Raw genomic sequence first — 16,398 nt, 5'->3', positions numbered from 1 at the left:
AGTAGAGGAGTTGGATCCGGAGGAGGGAGGGGGCCTGGGAAGGTGATGGAATGATCAATCATTGATAAATACCAGCTTATATATAGGGCCGGACAACGACCCTCACATTTCACATGCATGCACACCGCTAAGTAATATATTTTTAATTTTGAATAGCACTACAATTCACAATAAACGGGAATACAACCAGAGATAGAGAGAGAGAGAGAGAAAGAAAGAAGGAGATGATCGAGATCCCTTTGCATCATTATTAATACATAATCCATATACATACATAAATAGGTACTATTTAATTTGGAAGTAAAGATTGGAAGGAGAGAGAGAAAGAGAGATGCATGCATTAATTCATGCATGGATATCGATCGCTGGATCATATATATACTTCACTGCTTAATTATTAGTATTGCTGGTTTTCTTCACGATCATCACACTGCAATGAGCATGATGCGCACAGTAGTCGCTCACACTCCCAAGAATAGCTCTGCAACCATGCCAACAACAACAACAACAAGAAGAAGGAGATAGAAACAATTAGAAACATGCATGGGCGCAGTATATATATATATATATAGATAACTTGCAATTGATGAACTGATCATCATCATCATCATCTTATTATTATTAAGTGAAGTAAAAGTAAAAATTAATTACCTTTTGAAGATACCATAGCCATGGCTCCCCACAACAAGAATGTCAGCACGGTGCTTCTCCACGGCCTCACACAGCACATTCCGTGCATCTCCTTCCCATACTTCCACTTCATAATCCGTTATCTACGTATATTCGGAAGTCGAAAGAGACAGAATTTATATCATGAGCTAGCTAGCTATATACCAATTAATTAAAAATGCATGCAATTCAATCAATTCTAAGATATATATATATATTTATTAGTGATCGATCATCAGTTTGTCTGTGGTGTTATACCAATTTTTGGTTGCAGAAGTCCTTGACCTTGTCAGTAACAATGGAAGCAGTGTTCTTGAGATCGGCTTCAATCCGAGGAAGGACATCACCAAATCCTGGCCCAGAAAACCTGAGGATTGAGACTGCTGGGACCTTCACGTGTACCAGGATCAGCTTGAACAAGGCGGCCGACGACGACTGATGATCATCAACCTGGATATCCTTTCTCAACATTGGCAGATTCTCCACTGTCCATTCCAGCGAGTAAAAGCTTTCCTTGCTGTCGTCCACTCCCACCACAACCACTTTTTTCTTCCCATTATTATTATTATTTTTATTATTCATCTCCGCCAGCTCCCCCGATGAACAACTGCTTCCCCCCGCGCTCGACTCTCCAGCCATATCCCCTCTCTCGATCTCTTTCTGTTTTTTTTATATTAATTTTGATCTGATTAAAATCTCTTCTTTACGTACTCTTCTCTTCAGCTTGCTGCTGCTGCTGCTGCTGCTGCTGCTGCTGCTACTTCTCTTCTTGGTAACACTACGTACGTACTCACTCACCTTCCTAACCTGCGTTAACGTTGTGCAGCTCTGTTTAAGGAGGCCACATGCACGAGGTTGCCGTTTTATTTATTTAGTCTCTCTTGGGCTTGCGCTCTCGACTCTGGTCGATGATGAGAGTACTATAAAGAGAGATAGCCAGAGAGAGAGAGAGAGAGAGAGAGAGAGAGAGAGAGAGAGAGAGAGAGAGAGAGAGAGAGAGAGAGAGAGAGAGAGAGAGAGGACCCGGCCCTTTGCTTGGTTGTGAGCTTTTCATTCATTCAGAGGTGGAACGTTTTTCACTGCCCCAAGAATTTCGGCCATATGTCCACGTACGATCGAAGCATGCGGTCGGAGTCTCTTCGGATGGAAAAAAAAATAAAAATTTGCTGTTACAAGGCTGGTACCAAGGAAATGGAATAATTCTCTTTCCCTTTGGGTTCATATCCCATTTCTTTGGATGCAAGCCTCGTAGTTGCAAAATTTCATCCCCTTCGGAGTGAGTGAGGTCCATATTTTTGTCTCCCTTCAATTTCATTCATTCATTCATTCTTTCTTTTTACCCAAAAAAATATAAATTCATTCATTCTTTCCATTCTTTTTTCTTGCATCTGGCGCTGTCCCAACTATTGGTACATGTATATACATAATATGGAGGAAGATGCTAATAACTTGACAGCCTCCTTCAAAAATAATGAATGGGAGTTGGGCTTCAGGTTTGCACTTGCGTACGCGTCTGGCCCCATTACCTCACCCCCTTCTCCCCCCCGCCCCCCAAAAACCATCTTCTACAACTGTGCCCCATCCTTTGCCACACTGCCCCACCTCCTGTTTTCCCTTTGTTGTTTCCTTGCAAAAGCTCTGGTTAAAACTTTGAATTCGAAAGAAAAATTAATTCTTCTTAGAATTGGTTCTGAGGACCACAGTGGCACAAATCTTTAGGAACTGATCAAGGAACGTGAACCACTGAACGATGGTAATCGACCTCAGACTGGAGAACAAGCCTTCTTCAACGCCCATGGAGATCAGAGGCTCGATGGCAACGACGTCCTTCCTATCCTTGAAAGGGTACGTGAAGCAGTACAACATAGTCCTTGTGAGTCACTCCGGCCCCTCGGTACATATTGTTTGGGATCTCTTACCATATGAGTTTTCATATCAATGACTAGGATAATTGACTCCCTAATTAGCTCCTAAGATTAGCTGTTACAGATAAAGAATCAATTGGCTTAGAATATTGACCGTTTGATCAATATCAGGGCGGGTAACGGTGAGGTATATCAAGCGGCCGACAAGGCGACGATACAATGATGGATCGGGTAGTAAATCTCCAGTTGTATCTGTTAAGTGCAAATTTTGCTCCATTGGTGTTGTGGCTGGCCTAGTACCGGTGAGCCCAGAATCACTGAGAATGTCCAAGATATACTTCCGCTGTGAGAGATAGATGCCCTTTGATGAGCGGGCCACTTCAACACCCAAAAAATACTTCAAGATTCGAAAGTTTTGAAATAGGAAGGCTTTCACTTCATCGATCAAAGAAAACTCAGTGCCGGTGATGATTATATCATCCACATAGAGCACTATATATACCATTGCATCTTGTCGCCGGAGAACAAATAGTGAGTGATCAGCTTGAGATTGGGAAAAGCCAAATTGTAGCAGGGCACTTGAAAATTTTGAAAACCATTGACATGAGGTTTGTTTTAAACCATATAGGGACTTGTGTAGTTTGCAAACAAGATTCTCCCCCTTTCGTCGATAACCAGGCGCTGGTGTCATATAGACATCTTCATTTAAATCACCATGCAAGAATGCATTATGCACGTCCATTTGATGTAGTGACCATCCTTGTATGGCGGCCAGGGCAATCAGAGTGCGTACTGTAACAAGTTTCACCACAGGGGCAAATGTGTCATGATAGTCAATGCCCTCCACCTGATTATAACCTTTTGCTACAAGACGAGCCTTGTACCGCTCGATTGAGCCATCAGAATGGCACTTAATTTTGAACACCCATTTTGATCCAATTGGTTTTTTTCCATGGGGCAAAGGGACAAGTGACTATGTATTGTTCTCTGCTAAGGCCCCAATTTCTGCTTGCATGGCATCTCTCCACTGTTGGATTTTCATTTGCATGGCATCTCTCCATTGTTGGATTTTCATTGCCTCAGCAAAGGTTGCAGGTTCGGTAATGCTAGCTAAAGATGTTAGAAAAGCAACATGATTGGAAGAAAAACGATTGTATTGTAAAAATTAATGGAGTGGGTGAGAAATACCTTGGGCCATCACCAAAGAGGGTAATTGAGACTGGGGAAACGAACATTGGTAATCTTTGAGATACTTGGGCGGTCCTCGAGACCGTGTAGAACGTTTAGGTTGGGGAACTGAATTTTCTTCTTTAATTGGTGGAGTAGAAATGCCCACGGGTTCGATGGTGGGTATAGGTGCTGCCGGGGTAGGTGTTGGAGGAACCGTGTCAAATGGTATGTCAAAATCATCTCCGGTTTGGGTTGGTAACAGGGGACGAACAAAAGCTTGGGAGTTATCCTTAAGTGTTTGAAAGGGGAAAATTTGTTCATGGAAGACAACATCTCTAGACACCAAAATTTTGCCATTTGTTTTGTCATAAATTCGGTACCCTTTTTGCCCATATGCGTAACCAAGAAAAACCCCTGGAGAAGCTCTTTTGTCAAACTTGTGTTGAATATTGGTATTCCTAGCAAAGCATAAGCATCCAAAAACACGGAGGTGTGAAAAAGTTAGGGTTTTTCCATATAACAAATCAAATGGTGTCTTTCCATGTAACACAGGTGTAGGCAAACGGTTTATAAGATGTGTGGTGGTGAGGACACAATCTCCCCAAAATTTTAATGGTAGGTTGGCTTGAAAACGCAAGGCGCAGGCTACATTCAAAAGGTGTCTGTGTTTGCATTCCACCACTCCATTTTGTTGAGGGGTGGAAATGCAACTGGATTGGTGGACAACTCCAAGCTTTTGTAAAAATTGGAAATTTTGAGTGTTAAAAAACTCAGTTCCCTAATCGGATCTAATGACTTTGATTTGTACCCCAAATTGAGTAATTATCATAGCAAAAAAGGATTGAAGTAGGTGTGGAACCTCATCCTTTGTTTGCATTAGATAGAGCCATGTACTTCTTGTAAAGTCATCAACAATAGTTAGAAAGTATCGTGCCCTTGATAAAGAGGGTGTTCGATAGGGTCCCCAAACATCAAGATGGATCATATCAAAAGAAGAATATGTAGAAATAGTACTAAGAGGAAATGATAAACGACGCTGTTTTGCCAAAGGGCAAATTGTACATGGACAAATATTTTTAAAAGAAATAGTAGAGTCCAAAAGTTTTAAGGAAGAAATAACAGAAGAGCCCAGGTGGCTAGGCGACAATGCCATAGGTCCAAAGAAGAGCAATCGGCAGCAACAGATGGGTTTGGGGTGTCCAAGTAATAAAGATTACCATGTCGTTTACCCGTCACAATAATCCTCTTCGATCGAGGGTCCTGAAAAAGACAGGAATTATTAGTAAAAATAACTTCACAAGAAGCCGTGGAAGTGATTTTTGGAATGGATAGCAAATTAAAATGAAAACTGGGAACATGAAGGACATTTTCTAGGGTCAAAGAGGATGATAAACAAATGTTTCCAGTATGAACAACAGGGGTTTGGTCACCATTAGGCAAAGTAATGGGAAGTGCATGGATAGGTGTGGAAATATTAGAGAAAAATGATAAATCACAAGATATGTGATTGGTTGCCCCGGAATCAATGATCTAAGGGGTTGAACCGAATGCAGAAGCTAGACATAATTTACCTGCAAGGTATACGAGAGGATGGGGATTACCAACAGGGAGTAAAGCCAAAAGTTGATTAATTTGATCAGCAGTCAAGGTTGGTGCTGTGGCAGAAATCAGTCCTGATGCTGCTACTGCAGAATGGTGAGGTGGCTTATTGGAACCACGTTGAAGAGTGGTGCCATGGTTGTTGGTGCTCTTTGAGGGTGGCCTAGAGCTTTAGCCATCAGGGAAGCCATGTTTCTTGAAACATCGACTCTCGGAGTGACCATCTTTGCCACAAAAATCACAATGATATGTCAGCTTAGGACGTTGAGAGTTACTCTTTGATGAACCAGCAACCATGGCAACGTGTTCAATAGTTGGAGCAGAGATCGAATGGATCGATCGTTGGCGCTCTTCTTGCAGCAACAAGGAATAAACTTTGGCCACGGTAGGGAGTGGATCCATTAAGAGGATTTGGCTGCGGACAACAGCATATGAGTCATTAAGACCCTGTAGAAAGTCCATTAAACCATCGGATTCAAAGAAGCCAAGGATCGTGGCTGCAGTTCCACAAGTACATGTTGGCATAGATCGATAGGATGAGAGTTCATCACACAGGTTTTTCAGCTTGGTGTAATAAGCTAAAATAGAGTCATGACCTTGACTCAATGTAGAGATTGAACGGCGGATTTCATAGATCCGAGGGGCGTTCTTTTGGGAGAATCGGTCATGAAGATTTAGCCATGCATCCCTAGCAGAATTGATCCACAGGATGTTGTGGGCGATGGTGGGGACAATGGAGTGAACAATCCATGAGCGTGCCATGCTGTTGCAACGAATCTAGTAAGGATGGTCAGGATCGGTAGGCGTAGGCTTTGGTAGAGTTCCATCAAGAAACTGCAATTTGTTCTTCGCTTCAAGTGCCATGAGCATGGCTCTATGCCATGTTGGAAAATTATCACCTTCAAGAACCGGGGTTACAAGTGGAGTACCCGGTTGATCAGATGAATGGATCGAGATAGTATGGAGAGTGGACAGAAATCTGAGCGGTGGAGATCGATGAAGCTTGGGTTGATTCGGCCATGGTGGTGATGAAGGTGGAAGAAGGAGAATGGAGATTGGGAATAGGAAAACCCAAGATCGTGTTTAGGCTTTGATACCATATTAAACCAATGATATGATATGAAAACTCATATGGTAAGAGGATCGAAGAAGAAAGTCGTTGGAATCCCATACTGAATAAGAGGAGCAAACACTATTCCAGTCGAAAAAATTTTTGCTGCTACACTTGTAGCAGGAATGATTTTGCTACAGGGCCAGCAGCCAAGGAAATGGAATAATTCACTTCCCCCTTTGGGTTCATAAATACCCTCCTAGGTTTTAGTATTTTATAAAATACCCTTTAAGATTTCATTTCCTTGGCTGCCAGCCCTGATTCCTGCTACAAGTGTAGCAGCAAAATTTCGTCCACTCCAATCTCCTATTCTTTGGGTGACAAGATAGGAAGAACAAGGTTTTCATCACCAGGCGGTGCGCCATAGCAACCGCGAACACGATCTCTTCTTGTCATAACACTTGACATGGTTAGTACTAGAACAAATGGATCGAGATGATAAACAATGCAGGAAAAACAGGAGGAGTTACAGTAAGGAAAGGAACAAAGTAAACCCAACACTCAGGAAGCCTGCGATTCACTTGTGTATTAAATAAAATTTTACGCCATTTGAACTTCTTGCTCAATCATTTTGACGGTTGGAAAATGGGGAATGACTTGGATACTCGGAGTAGCTACCAACTACCAAGTACTCTTCGTTGTTCTTTCAACACTTCCTGTATTACATTACCAATAGGTTCAACTCTAAAATAAGGATACATTAAAAATATTAATCTCAAATAAAGTTCCAATAAAAAATGAGGAGAAATTGAAATTGAACTTGATTAATGATTAATGTTTGGAGGTGGTTTCCCTCCACCCACAACGAAGGATGTGTTCTTTCACCGTAGCTTGTAGCCTGTCATTGTAATGGAATGGTTGATGGATGTCAAAAAGTAAGGAGAAATGATGGGGATGGGGGTGGGGCGGTTGTAGAGGATGAGGTGGGAGGAAGAAGGGGATGGGGCGGGGTTGTATAAGATGCATGAGCCTATGATATCCATGGGCGCGGCTGAAGAAGATGGATGGGGTGGGGTTGCAAAGGATGGGGCAGCGTTGGGAGTAAAAAGAGGCTGAGGCGGTGGTGCTCACGACCAAGAAGAAGAAAAAAGGGTAGCTGATGTGGGCCCTACCATACTGGTTACTTGTTAAATGAATCTTTCTATACAAATATTATGTTGATTCAAAATTTACCTTCTTTTAGTATTTTATTATTAAATTAATGCTTTTTTTTTTAGGGTATACAAGAATCAATGTATTAGGATAAAACATGCAAACTCATGGCGGGAAGAATGAACACATCTCATGCAACCATGGAGTGGAAATGGGCCAATCAATCGTGCATGTTAACGACAGTGCCCTCCTAGCCAGGGAGTCAGCCACGCTGTTAATCTCCCATGGAATACAAGTAAAGCTACAAGATACAAAGAGAGAAGATAAATGTATGATATCTTCAACAATCGCCCGAATGTGTAAGGGAGAAGTTCCACCACCACTTGTAACATACGTAACCAGATTCAGATTAACTGTCTCAATCATGACATGAGTATAATCATTTGAGATCAACTCCAACATCGCCATCCGAACTGCAATAGCCTCACCAACCAATACATTTGAAAAGAATATTGGACTTGAGAAGGCAAATAAAGGCGTACCACAGTGATCTCTGCAAATATATCCAACTCCAGATTTGTTTGTAACTGAGGATAAACTAGCATCACAGTTACATTTAACATAATCAACATGGGGTGCTATCCATTGGTGTGATACTAGATGTGTCGATATAGTATTAGATGAACCAGCAGCAATTTGAACAAGCATGTACTCCTGGAACGCCTTCTCTGAAGCAGCAATAACTTCATTGGGATGCCAAACCTTTCGCCCAAACACCATATCATTACGTGATAACCATAAAAACCAGCAAATAAAACTGGAAAGGGTTATCAATGATCTGCACTCCTTTTTCCCCCTAGTGGAAAAAGATTTCCAACCTGAAATCCAATCAGAAATCGAAAGATGACAAATGGTTGGCGAGATAGAACCCAGAGGACATCCAAACCATACCACTTTGGCATAAGGACAACCCAAGAGAATATGTGAGATAGTTTCTCGATCACCACATCGACCACATAGTGGATCAACATTTACATTACGTCTTGCAAGAGCATCTCCAGTTGCTAGGCCAGAGGCACAAGCCCTCCATAAAAACCGTTGTATCTTGGGTATGGTTCTACAACTCCAAATGGTTTTCCAAACACTTGAGTCTATTGAACTCCAAGAATGTAATCTAGAAGAAGTTGCACCCAATAAACAATTATCATACTCCTTATTAGAGAGGAGATGATAGGCACTTTGTACTGAAAATACACCATTCTTACTCCTCATCCATTCCAATTTGTCCGTTTGAGGAAAGATAGATAGATTAATCTTCATGATCGCATAGATTTCAGCATCGTTAAAATAGGTTTGCAGCAGATCATAGCGCCAAGTTCTATTAGTCTGATCAATAAGATCAAAAACCTTCGAAAGCCATGATAAATCTGTTGGAGTTGTAGAGACTTTGTAATCCTTCAATGTTGGCACCCAAATATCATGCCAAATATCAATATTGGCACCATCACCAACCCTCCAACATAGACTAGCACACAAGATCCGCTTCCCCTCCATAATGCTTCTCCATCCTCAACTAGGACGATGACCAGTTGAGGCCCTCAAAAATCAGTATGAGGTAAGTAGATAGCCTTTAAAAAATGAAACAAAAGACTATTGGGATCAAACCATAAGCACCATGCAGTCTTTGATAGTAAAGTACTATTGTGAAGTGTAGGGTCACGATAACCCAAACCACCATTCTCATTTGATAAACATAGCCGCTCCCAAGATATCCAATGTAATTTAGGCCGTCCATTAGTATCACCCTAGAAAAAATTGGATGCTTGATTAATGGGCCAATCAGTCGTGCATGTTAACAATGGTGCCCTCCTAGCCAAGGAGTCAGCCACGCTGTTAATCTCCCGTGGAATACAAGTAAAGCTACAAGATACAAAGAAAGAAGATAAATGTATGATCAATCGCCCAAATGTGCAAGGGAGAAATAAAAAATTTATGCTTGATTTAGATCCAATGGTAGTTATCAAAATATTCTAATCCAATGGCTTTAAAAGCAGCTGCGTAGAATATTCACCACCCATGCAACCAAGCAGCGTTCTTTCTCCCTTACCAAACATGATAAAAATTTTATACGTCACTTCTCTATCTATCCTTCATTTTACTTGCAACCTTCCCTCCATACTTGCAACTAGACAGAACTAAAAGGATCTGTCTGCAAAGTGAAGAAAAAAAATTATATTATCTCACTTCTGAACTACTAGATCTACATTTTTGAATGTAGTATATTCCGCCGCCCCCTCCCCCCCCCCCCCCCAAAAAAAAAAATATTTCTTTTGCAGCATAAGTGCAAGGCGAGACCCACGAGGTGACCCTCTCCCCCACGGATCTTTATCCTCTCAATTACACTGCCTGTACTTGACGTCAAGTACATCTAACAGAGGAGGCAAAAATGACTATCCTACCCCCTGCCCGAACACACTGCCCGAGGTGGGGTCCACCTCCCTCTATTAGATGTACTTGACGTCAAGTACGGGCAATGTAATTGAGAGGATAAAAATTCTCTCCCCCCACCCACCACCTCCCACACCCCCTCGAGATGTAAAGAAAGAGCAAATTCGGGTACTACTAATGGTAATGGGTTTCTTGTAACAAACAAAAAAAAAAAACAAAAAATATAATAGGGTAAATTACACGTCACCCCCTGATTTTCAAACAAAACTCAGATCACCCCTAGTTTTTGAAAAAACTCAAATCACCCCCTCTACAGTAAGGGTGTCAATTTGGGACCGGAACCGGGAACCGTCCCAATACCGTCCCGCTAAAACCCGGTACCGGACCGTCCCATTAGTAAATGGGACGGTACTGGTATCTGATTTTGGTACTGAATGATAAATGGGATGGGACGGTTCTGGGACGGGACTCCCAACGGTACCAGTACCGAAATACCAATTAGGTATCGGATGGTACCGAAACTACTAGTACCGCTTAAAAAGAAAGAGTATATAAGATCTTTTTAAAAAAAAAAATAATAAAGAAAGGGTATTAGAATTACGACTCATTAGGGGTTCACTAATTGCCTTTTGAATATGAAGAGGAACAATATGTCAACAGCCATAGCTTGAAGTCTCTCCTCACAGAACCTGTTACAGTTCTACTCCCTCCTCCCTCCTCCCTCCTCCCTCGACCAACTACATCTACCAGGTTCTTCCTTTTTGCACTTCGTACTTCGTACCATACTACCATGTGACGTGTGATAAATAGAGTTTTGTCTGGGAAAGTCCAAGAGGAAAAACACAACGGGATTCTTCCATTGTGTAGGATTTCTCAAGATTTAAAAAAATGAGAAGCTTATTACATGTGATCTTAGGGAGTTTGAAGAAGTAAAACTATGATTTCATAATTTAAGTTGCTTTATAAAAAGCAGTAGACAACTTAGATTTCATGATAGTGAAAAAATTCCACAATACTAATAAACCCGCCTTGTTAGAAACAATTAAACTTCTTCTCCTTTTTTCTACAGTGCCTAGAACCGTTTAAGAACCGGTACTGTCCCGTCCGGCTAGTAATTGGGACTAGGATCTAGGTTTGGTCCCGTTAACTAAATGGGACGGTACTGGGATTGGCACTTTTGGTACCGGTACCGGTACCGGTACCGTCCCGCCCCAAATACCTGGAACCGTCCCAATTGACACCCTTACTCTACAGTAACGATGTTATTCTGCTGTTAGTTATTGGTGTGAAAGGACTATTTAACCCTTGTACTAAAACATTAGAAATAAATTTACAATAAACTGCTAAAGGGTAGTTTAGGGATTTAAATTTATTTGACTGGGTGACATCATCACTTAACGGCATAAAACTAACATTAGGGACTAATTTGTCATATTGGGGTCTAAACCAAGGGGTGATTTAAGTTTTTTCAAAAACTAGGGGACGATCTGAGTTTCGATTGAAAACCAGGGGGTGATAATAAAAGGGTAAATTACACATCACCCCCTGGTTTTCAATCGAAACTCAGATCGTCCCCTAGTTTTTGAAAAAACTTAAATCACCCCCTCTACAGTAACGATGTTAGTTATTGGTGTGAAAGGACTATTTTACCCTTGTACTAAAACATTAGAACTAAATTTACAATACTACCCTTCCTTCATCTTCAACCTAAAATACCCCACCCCTTTCCTACAACATTCCGCTCGTAGCACCGCCACGCCACCGCTGTTGACGCACTTCGTGGGGAAAGTTGAAGATTCAACGAACCAGCTTGAAGGGGAAAACCTGTACAACCAAATCTTTTTTTATTTTTATTAATTTTTTTTAAAATTATTTCGTTTCTTCCCTTTTTCTTCCAAGAGGATGGAGTTGAGCTGTACGAACCAGCTTGTTTCGTCGGTATAACCGTAGACGACGACAACTATACCCAAGATGTTGTTGGTTGGGAGAGGGATCTAGGATTGGGTGAAGAGCTTCATGCCTCTAGCGTTGGCTGAGAGTAGTGAGAGACGGAGTTTCGTTCGTAGAACTCCTCCGCAGATAAGAATCCCAAAGGGGCTCTTCTTATTGCACTTTCAGACTAGAAAAAACCTGCAAATGAGTTCAGTCAAATAGAGAGATCGAACATAAAGTACAATAAAAGCATAGTAGAAAGGTGGGCAAGCGAAAGAAGAGCAATCGGAGATTTCGATGGTTTCCAAAGGGTAGCGAGAGATGGCATAGAGGTCAGAGGAGGGGAGGGATGAGTGGACGACGGAGCAGACAGGGGAGTTGCAGCGACGAAAGCAGAGGAAGAGATGTTAGGAGGAGTGGTGGTGACGGAGGTGTCGTATTTGCCATCGCAGAGAATGCATTCAAAAGGGGAGCAAGGGAACCAGACTAGGTCGCTACTGGTGTCCATGTAAAGGAATATGGTTTGAATTGGGTCGGAGCCAAGAGAAAAGGAGAGTGTAGTCGCTACCAGGAGAGAGAGGGAGAGAGATTTGGCGGCGGTGGAGGTGTCCATGATGATGATGGTGGTTGCAGAACCTGGTGGTTGAATGAACAAAGGAGGATTTGAGGAGCTGGTGGGTATGGTTAAACTTAAATTGGGTTTTTGAGAGAGAGTGACTCAGAGCTAGAACAATCTCTAAAGATGAAAGGGAGAGGCATGTCACGTAAACAGTGATAAAGAAGAGCAAGGAGATAAAAGACGCCATGAATGCAGAGATAAGTTAAAAGAAAGTTTTTGAATGAGAAAGAGGTACAGATAGAGACAGAGTGGGTTTAAGTTGGTTTTAAAAGAGATGGGAATCAAGGGGATAAAGCTTCTTGCTGAGGTTTTTATTGTCACTTGGGATGAAACTTCTGCCTTTTCTTCTCTCCAGTGAACTTTGCTTGAGATTGAGTTGCAGGTGTGAGGAGGATGAATTTGGGGTTTCAAGGGTAAAATAGTAAATCAACACTGGTCAAGGGTAATTTAGGAATTTAAATTTATTTAACTGGCTGACATCATCACTTAACAGCATAAAACTAATGTTAGGGACAAATTTTTCATATTGGGGTCTAAACCAGGGGGTGATTTGAGTTTTTTCAAAAATCAGGGGATGATCTGAGTTTCAATTGAAAATCAGGGGGTGACATGTAATTTACCTTAAATAAAATCAAAGTTCTCCATCATACAAGATACAACGATCAATAGCACCTTTAAAGAATACGAAATTACACGGAAATAAAGAAAATAAGGACAAAGTTTTCCTCCACCCATAGAAGGTAGTTCACCTTACCCACCATCCTAGGGTTCACAAACCCCTCCTTCAATTTTTGTATGTTCCAAAATACCCTCCCAATACCCATTCCTGTCCTCTCCCGTCACCGTGAGTGGAGCAAAACTCGGTCCACAAAATAATACGTTCAAAATCAATAAATCAATTGAGAAACCAATATTAGCAAGAATGGACAAAGGATTAATTGATTCACTTGCTTGGTAGAGGCCATGCAATCATTGGCCACCTCGCAGAATGGACAAAGGGCTCCAACTGCTGGCAATCTTCATTGTACGGTGAGACCGAGCTCCCCCTAGCAGCTCAAAGCAGAAGACACGAGCTGATGGAGATGAAGCACTACCTAAAACCCACATGATTGCAGGGGGAACGCTTTGAACAGCTCCACAACCCCACTTCACTTCATCGGATGGCCTCGTCATTCAGAGCCTACAACAGTCGTTCAATTCAATGCTTGGATAATAACTAGTAGTGTCATATTCTACGGGTTTTTTTTCCCCCCTCAATGAGTTACTAATCCCATTTTATATCTCATTATGATTCCTTCATCATAGACAAAAGAGGGGTGGCTCATGATCCTCTCCAATCACTGGACCTCCATTTAGTAACTGGAAAAGAGCCTCACCAAGCAACGGATTCGACAGCATTGTGTTTCTACCTTGTCAAATTTGTGTTAGGTCAAAAGCTATCCAATCTCAACATGACCCAAAAAGTAATCGTGTCAACCTAAATCCCAACATGATTTGCTCTTATTCTTCCATTTCTAGGTTGACATGGACATGATAACACATTATAAGAGAACACAAACAACTCAACCTATATTTTGCCAAATTCAATACGCATGGCCACAAATCCGGGACTGGGCAAGGTGCCAACTAATGCAGCTGGTGTAAAAGGCAGTGATTGGTTATAGCCACGAATTGGGATCGAATCCCAACTTCACCTGGGGAAGGTTAGGGTTTTGCGGGTTTGTTTAACAAATGCTTTCTTATCCAAACAATTAAAAAAAAAAAAAAAAAGTTAGAAATCTCAACCCCCTAAAAAAATATAATTAAAGATGGCATGGGGTAGAAGTTTCCTGGAAGCCACATCAAGTTATGAGCTGTTCACTCAAGAGTTCAACTGAAAAAACCTAAAAAATTTACATGATTGCAAGCATCTCTGAAAGTTACACCCGATGAGAAACAGTATTTGAAATAGACAGATGACAAAAACATTCCCTGCACTTACAAAAAACTCAGAGGAGTAAAACTCGTAAATAACACATTAAATTATAATGTCAGTTATTGTACCATTTGTTCCATGTTTTGAAGACATACTATAAAAAACCAAAGATAAAATACTGACCTGTAGTCAGTCTCCTAATGTCTTATGCAATAAGCTTAATTAGTTCCAAAGATCTGAAATCTTCTACATCTACTTCCCCAAGGGTTATTTTTATCCCGATGATAACATTTTATGCAACATTCTATCCAAGGAGGATTTCTTGGAGCATTTTCGTTATTATTAATTCTCACTATTTTCATTTTCAGTTATACCATGCAAGTAAATTGTTCATGTTTCTTGTCAGTACATCCACAGGGGGTTTACCACCAAAAAGATTGTCGTCCTACAAGAAACATCAAAAGTGGAAAATGATTATGAATTAATGAATTGTAGATATGGAGTTAGAAAAAGCAAAAAGGTTTTACCCGGCCCCTTCCTTAGCATATATATATACATCTAGATAAGCATGAATTCTTGCAGTTGGGTCCTCCAAGCTACGTAAATCTGATCCTATATATTCATGCATCCCACCAGGAGGACGTACAGAAGTCCTCAATTTTCCAGGGGTCTGCAGCTACCACGCGAACCACACACTTGAATATATCCGGCCGTCACCTGTAAATAAATACCACTAGAAGTATGAGACATCTGCTCATGCATAAACGGAAGGGGAATGTGTTAATATCATGTTCTAATAATTAAAACATTCATTCAACAACTTGAAAAGAAAAACAATACCCCCAATCTATGTAAGTTTTAGACTGATTCAATCATATCCTTTAAAAGGAAAGCACACACGCTATATATCGAATTTTATAACAATGCCACCCTACAATAATTACCAACAAGATTATATATATCAAGATCGTACAATAAGAACTATATATTGGAGTAAGAATATTAACCGAAATGATACATGACCTCTGAAGAAGTGAGAAGATCCATCAAAGTCGCACATTCTTCTTCATAATTTGTCACTGAGAGAGAAAATAAATAAGTAAATAGGCATAAAAAGGAATATACAATCATAGATAAAATTAAATGCACATGTACTGGTATAAAGAGGGAGAGAGAGAGAGAGAGAGAGAGAGAGAGAGAGAGACCTGTAATCTGAGGACATTGATAGCTCAACAAAGGCACACGACCATAAGTTGATAATCGATCGATCATTATAATCCCTAATTCATAATTCAGGCAGGCAACATCATAATACCAAAGAACGCTAGAAGAGTTTTACAATATATAAATCACAAGAACCGAATACCTTTGATGCTGAATTACAAAGTCATCCTTGTTTGACAAAGACCGGATCGAGCTTAATTAGAAGTAGGCATCAGAATACCAAGCCACAACCCTGACCATGCTCGATCGACAACTTATGTTATGGAGTCTCACCCATTGGCTACAACCTTGAAAATGTTGGCCAAGCTTTCCATATATAGCCTGGAGACCCAGCAATCCTTAAGATGGTACCCACAGTGGGGAATGTGCAAAGTGTCTCCCTTGGCAAAGGCAATGGTTCCAAATGAAGAGGAAGTGAATTTTATGATTCATCTTCCAGCCTGTGATTCCAACTAATGTTAATGGCTTATTGTCCTTTCTCAGAAACCATCAGGCTTCTAGAACCCAAATAAATGCTTATGAAAATTAAATTCCCGAAAACCATAAAACTACAAACATTCAGACTTATAAATAATTTAACAGTGCGGATATATACAATCAAAAGGAAAAGAAATTATAGGAAGAGCGTGGTTCATTAAACATGAATCATTCCTACAGCACATTCGATTCGATTGAGCTAAAACAAACTACATCATTCAAACCTAAAAATTTCAATCAAGAACTACAAATGTAAAAAAAAAAGGCGCATCCGTAT

The 16,398-nt window shown here is 40.8% G+C and overlaps 1 protein-coding gene and 1 long non-coding RNA gene across 2 annotated transcripts; both read right to left on the bottom strand.

The window, feature by feature from the left end:
* Positions 1-390: 390 nt before the first annotated feature.
* Positions 391-1,308, bottom strand: LOC122643871 (universal stress protein A-like protein). The gene is made up of 3 exons (XM_043837442.1): positions 928-1,308; positions 652-773; positions 391-481 (listed from the first exon to the last, which is right to left on the bottom strand). Exons 1-3 carry the CDS (start codon positions 1,306-1,308, stop codon positions 391-393), a joined length of 594 nt encoding a protein of 197 aa, XP_043693377.1.
* A 13,669-nt stretch (positions 1,309-14,977) lies between these two features.
* On the bottom strand, positions 14,978-16,082 carry LOC122641723. The gene is made up of 4 exons (XR_006329951.1): positions 15,787-16,082; positions 15,626-15,700; positions 15,444-15,499; positions 14,978-15,137 (listed from the first exon to the last, which is right to left on the bottom strand). It is a non-coding gene; the product is annotated as an uncharacterized LOC122641723 (long non-coding RNA).
* Between the last annotated feature and the right edge of the window lie 316 nt (positions 16,083-16,398).

This window comes from Telopea speciosissima, chromosome 10 (assembly GCF_018873765.1).
Source record: "Telopea speciosissima isolate NSW1024214 ecotype Mountain lineage chromosome 10, Tspe_v1, whole genome shotgun sequence".
Taxonomy (NCBI): Eukaryota; Viridiplantae; Streptophyta; class Magnoliopsida; order Proteales; family Proteaceae; genus Telopea; species Telopea speciosissima.
Note: the sequence above shows the minus strand (reverse complement) of the source record. Positions and strands in the feature narration are given on the sequence as shown.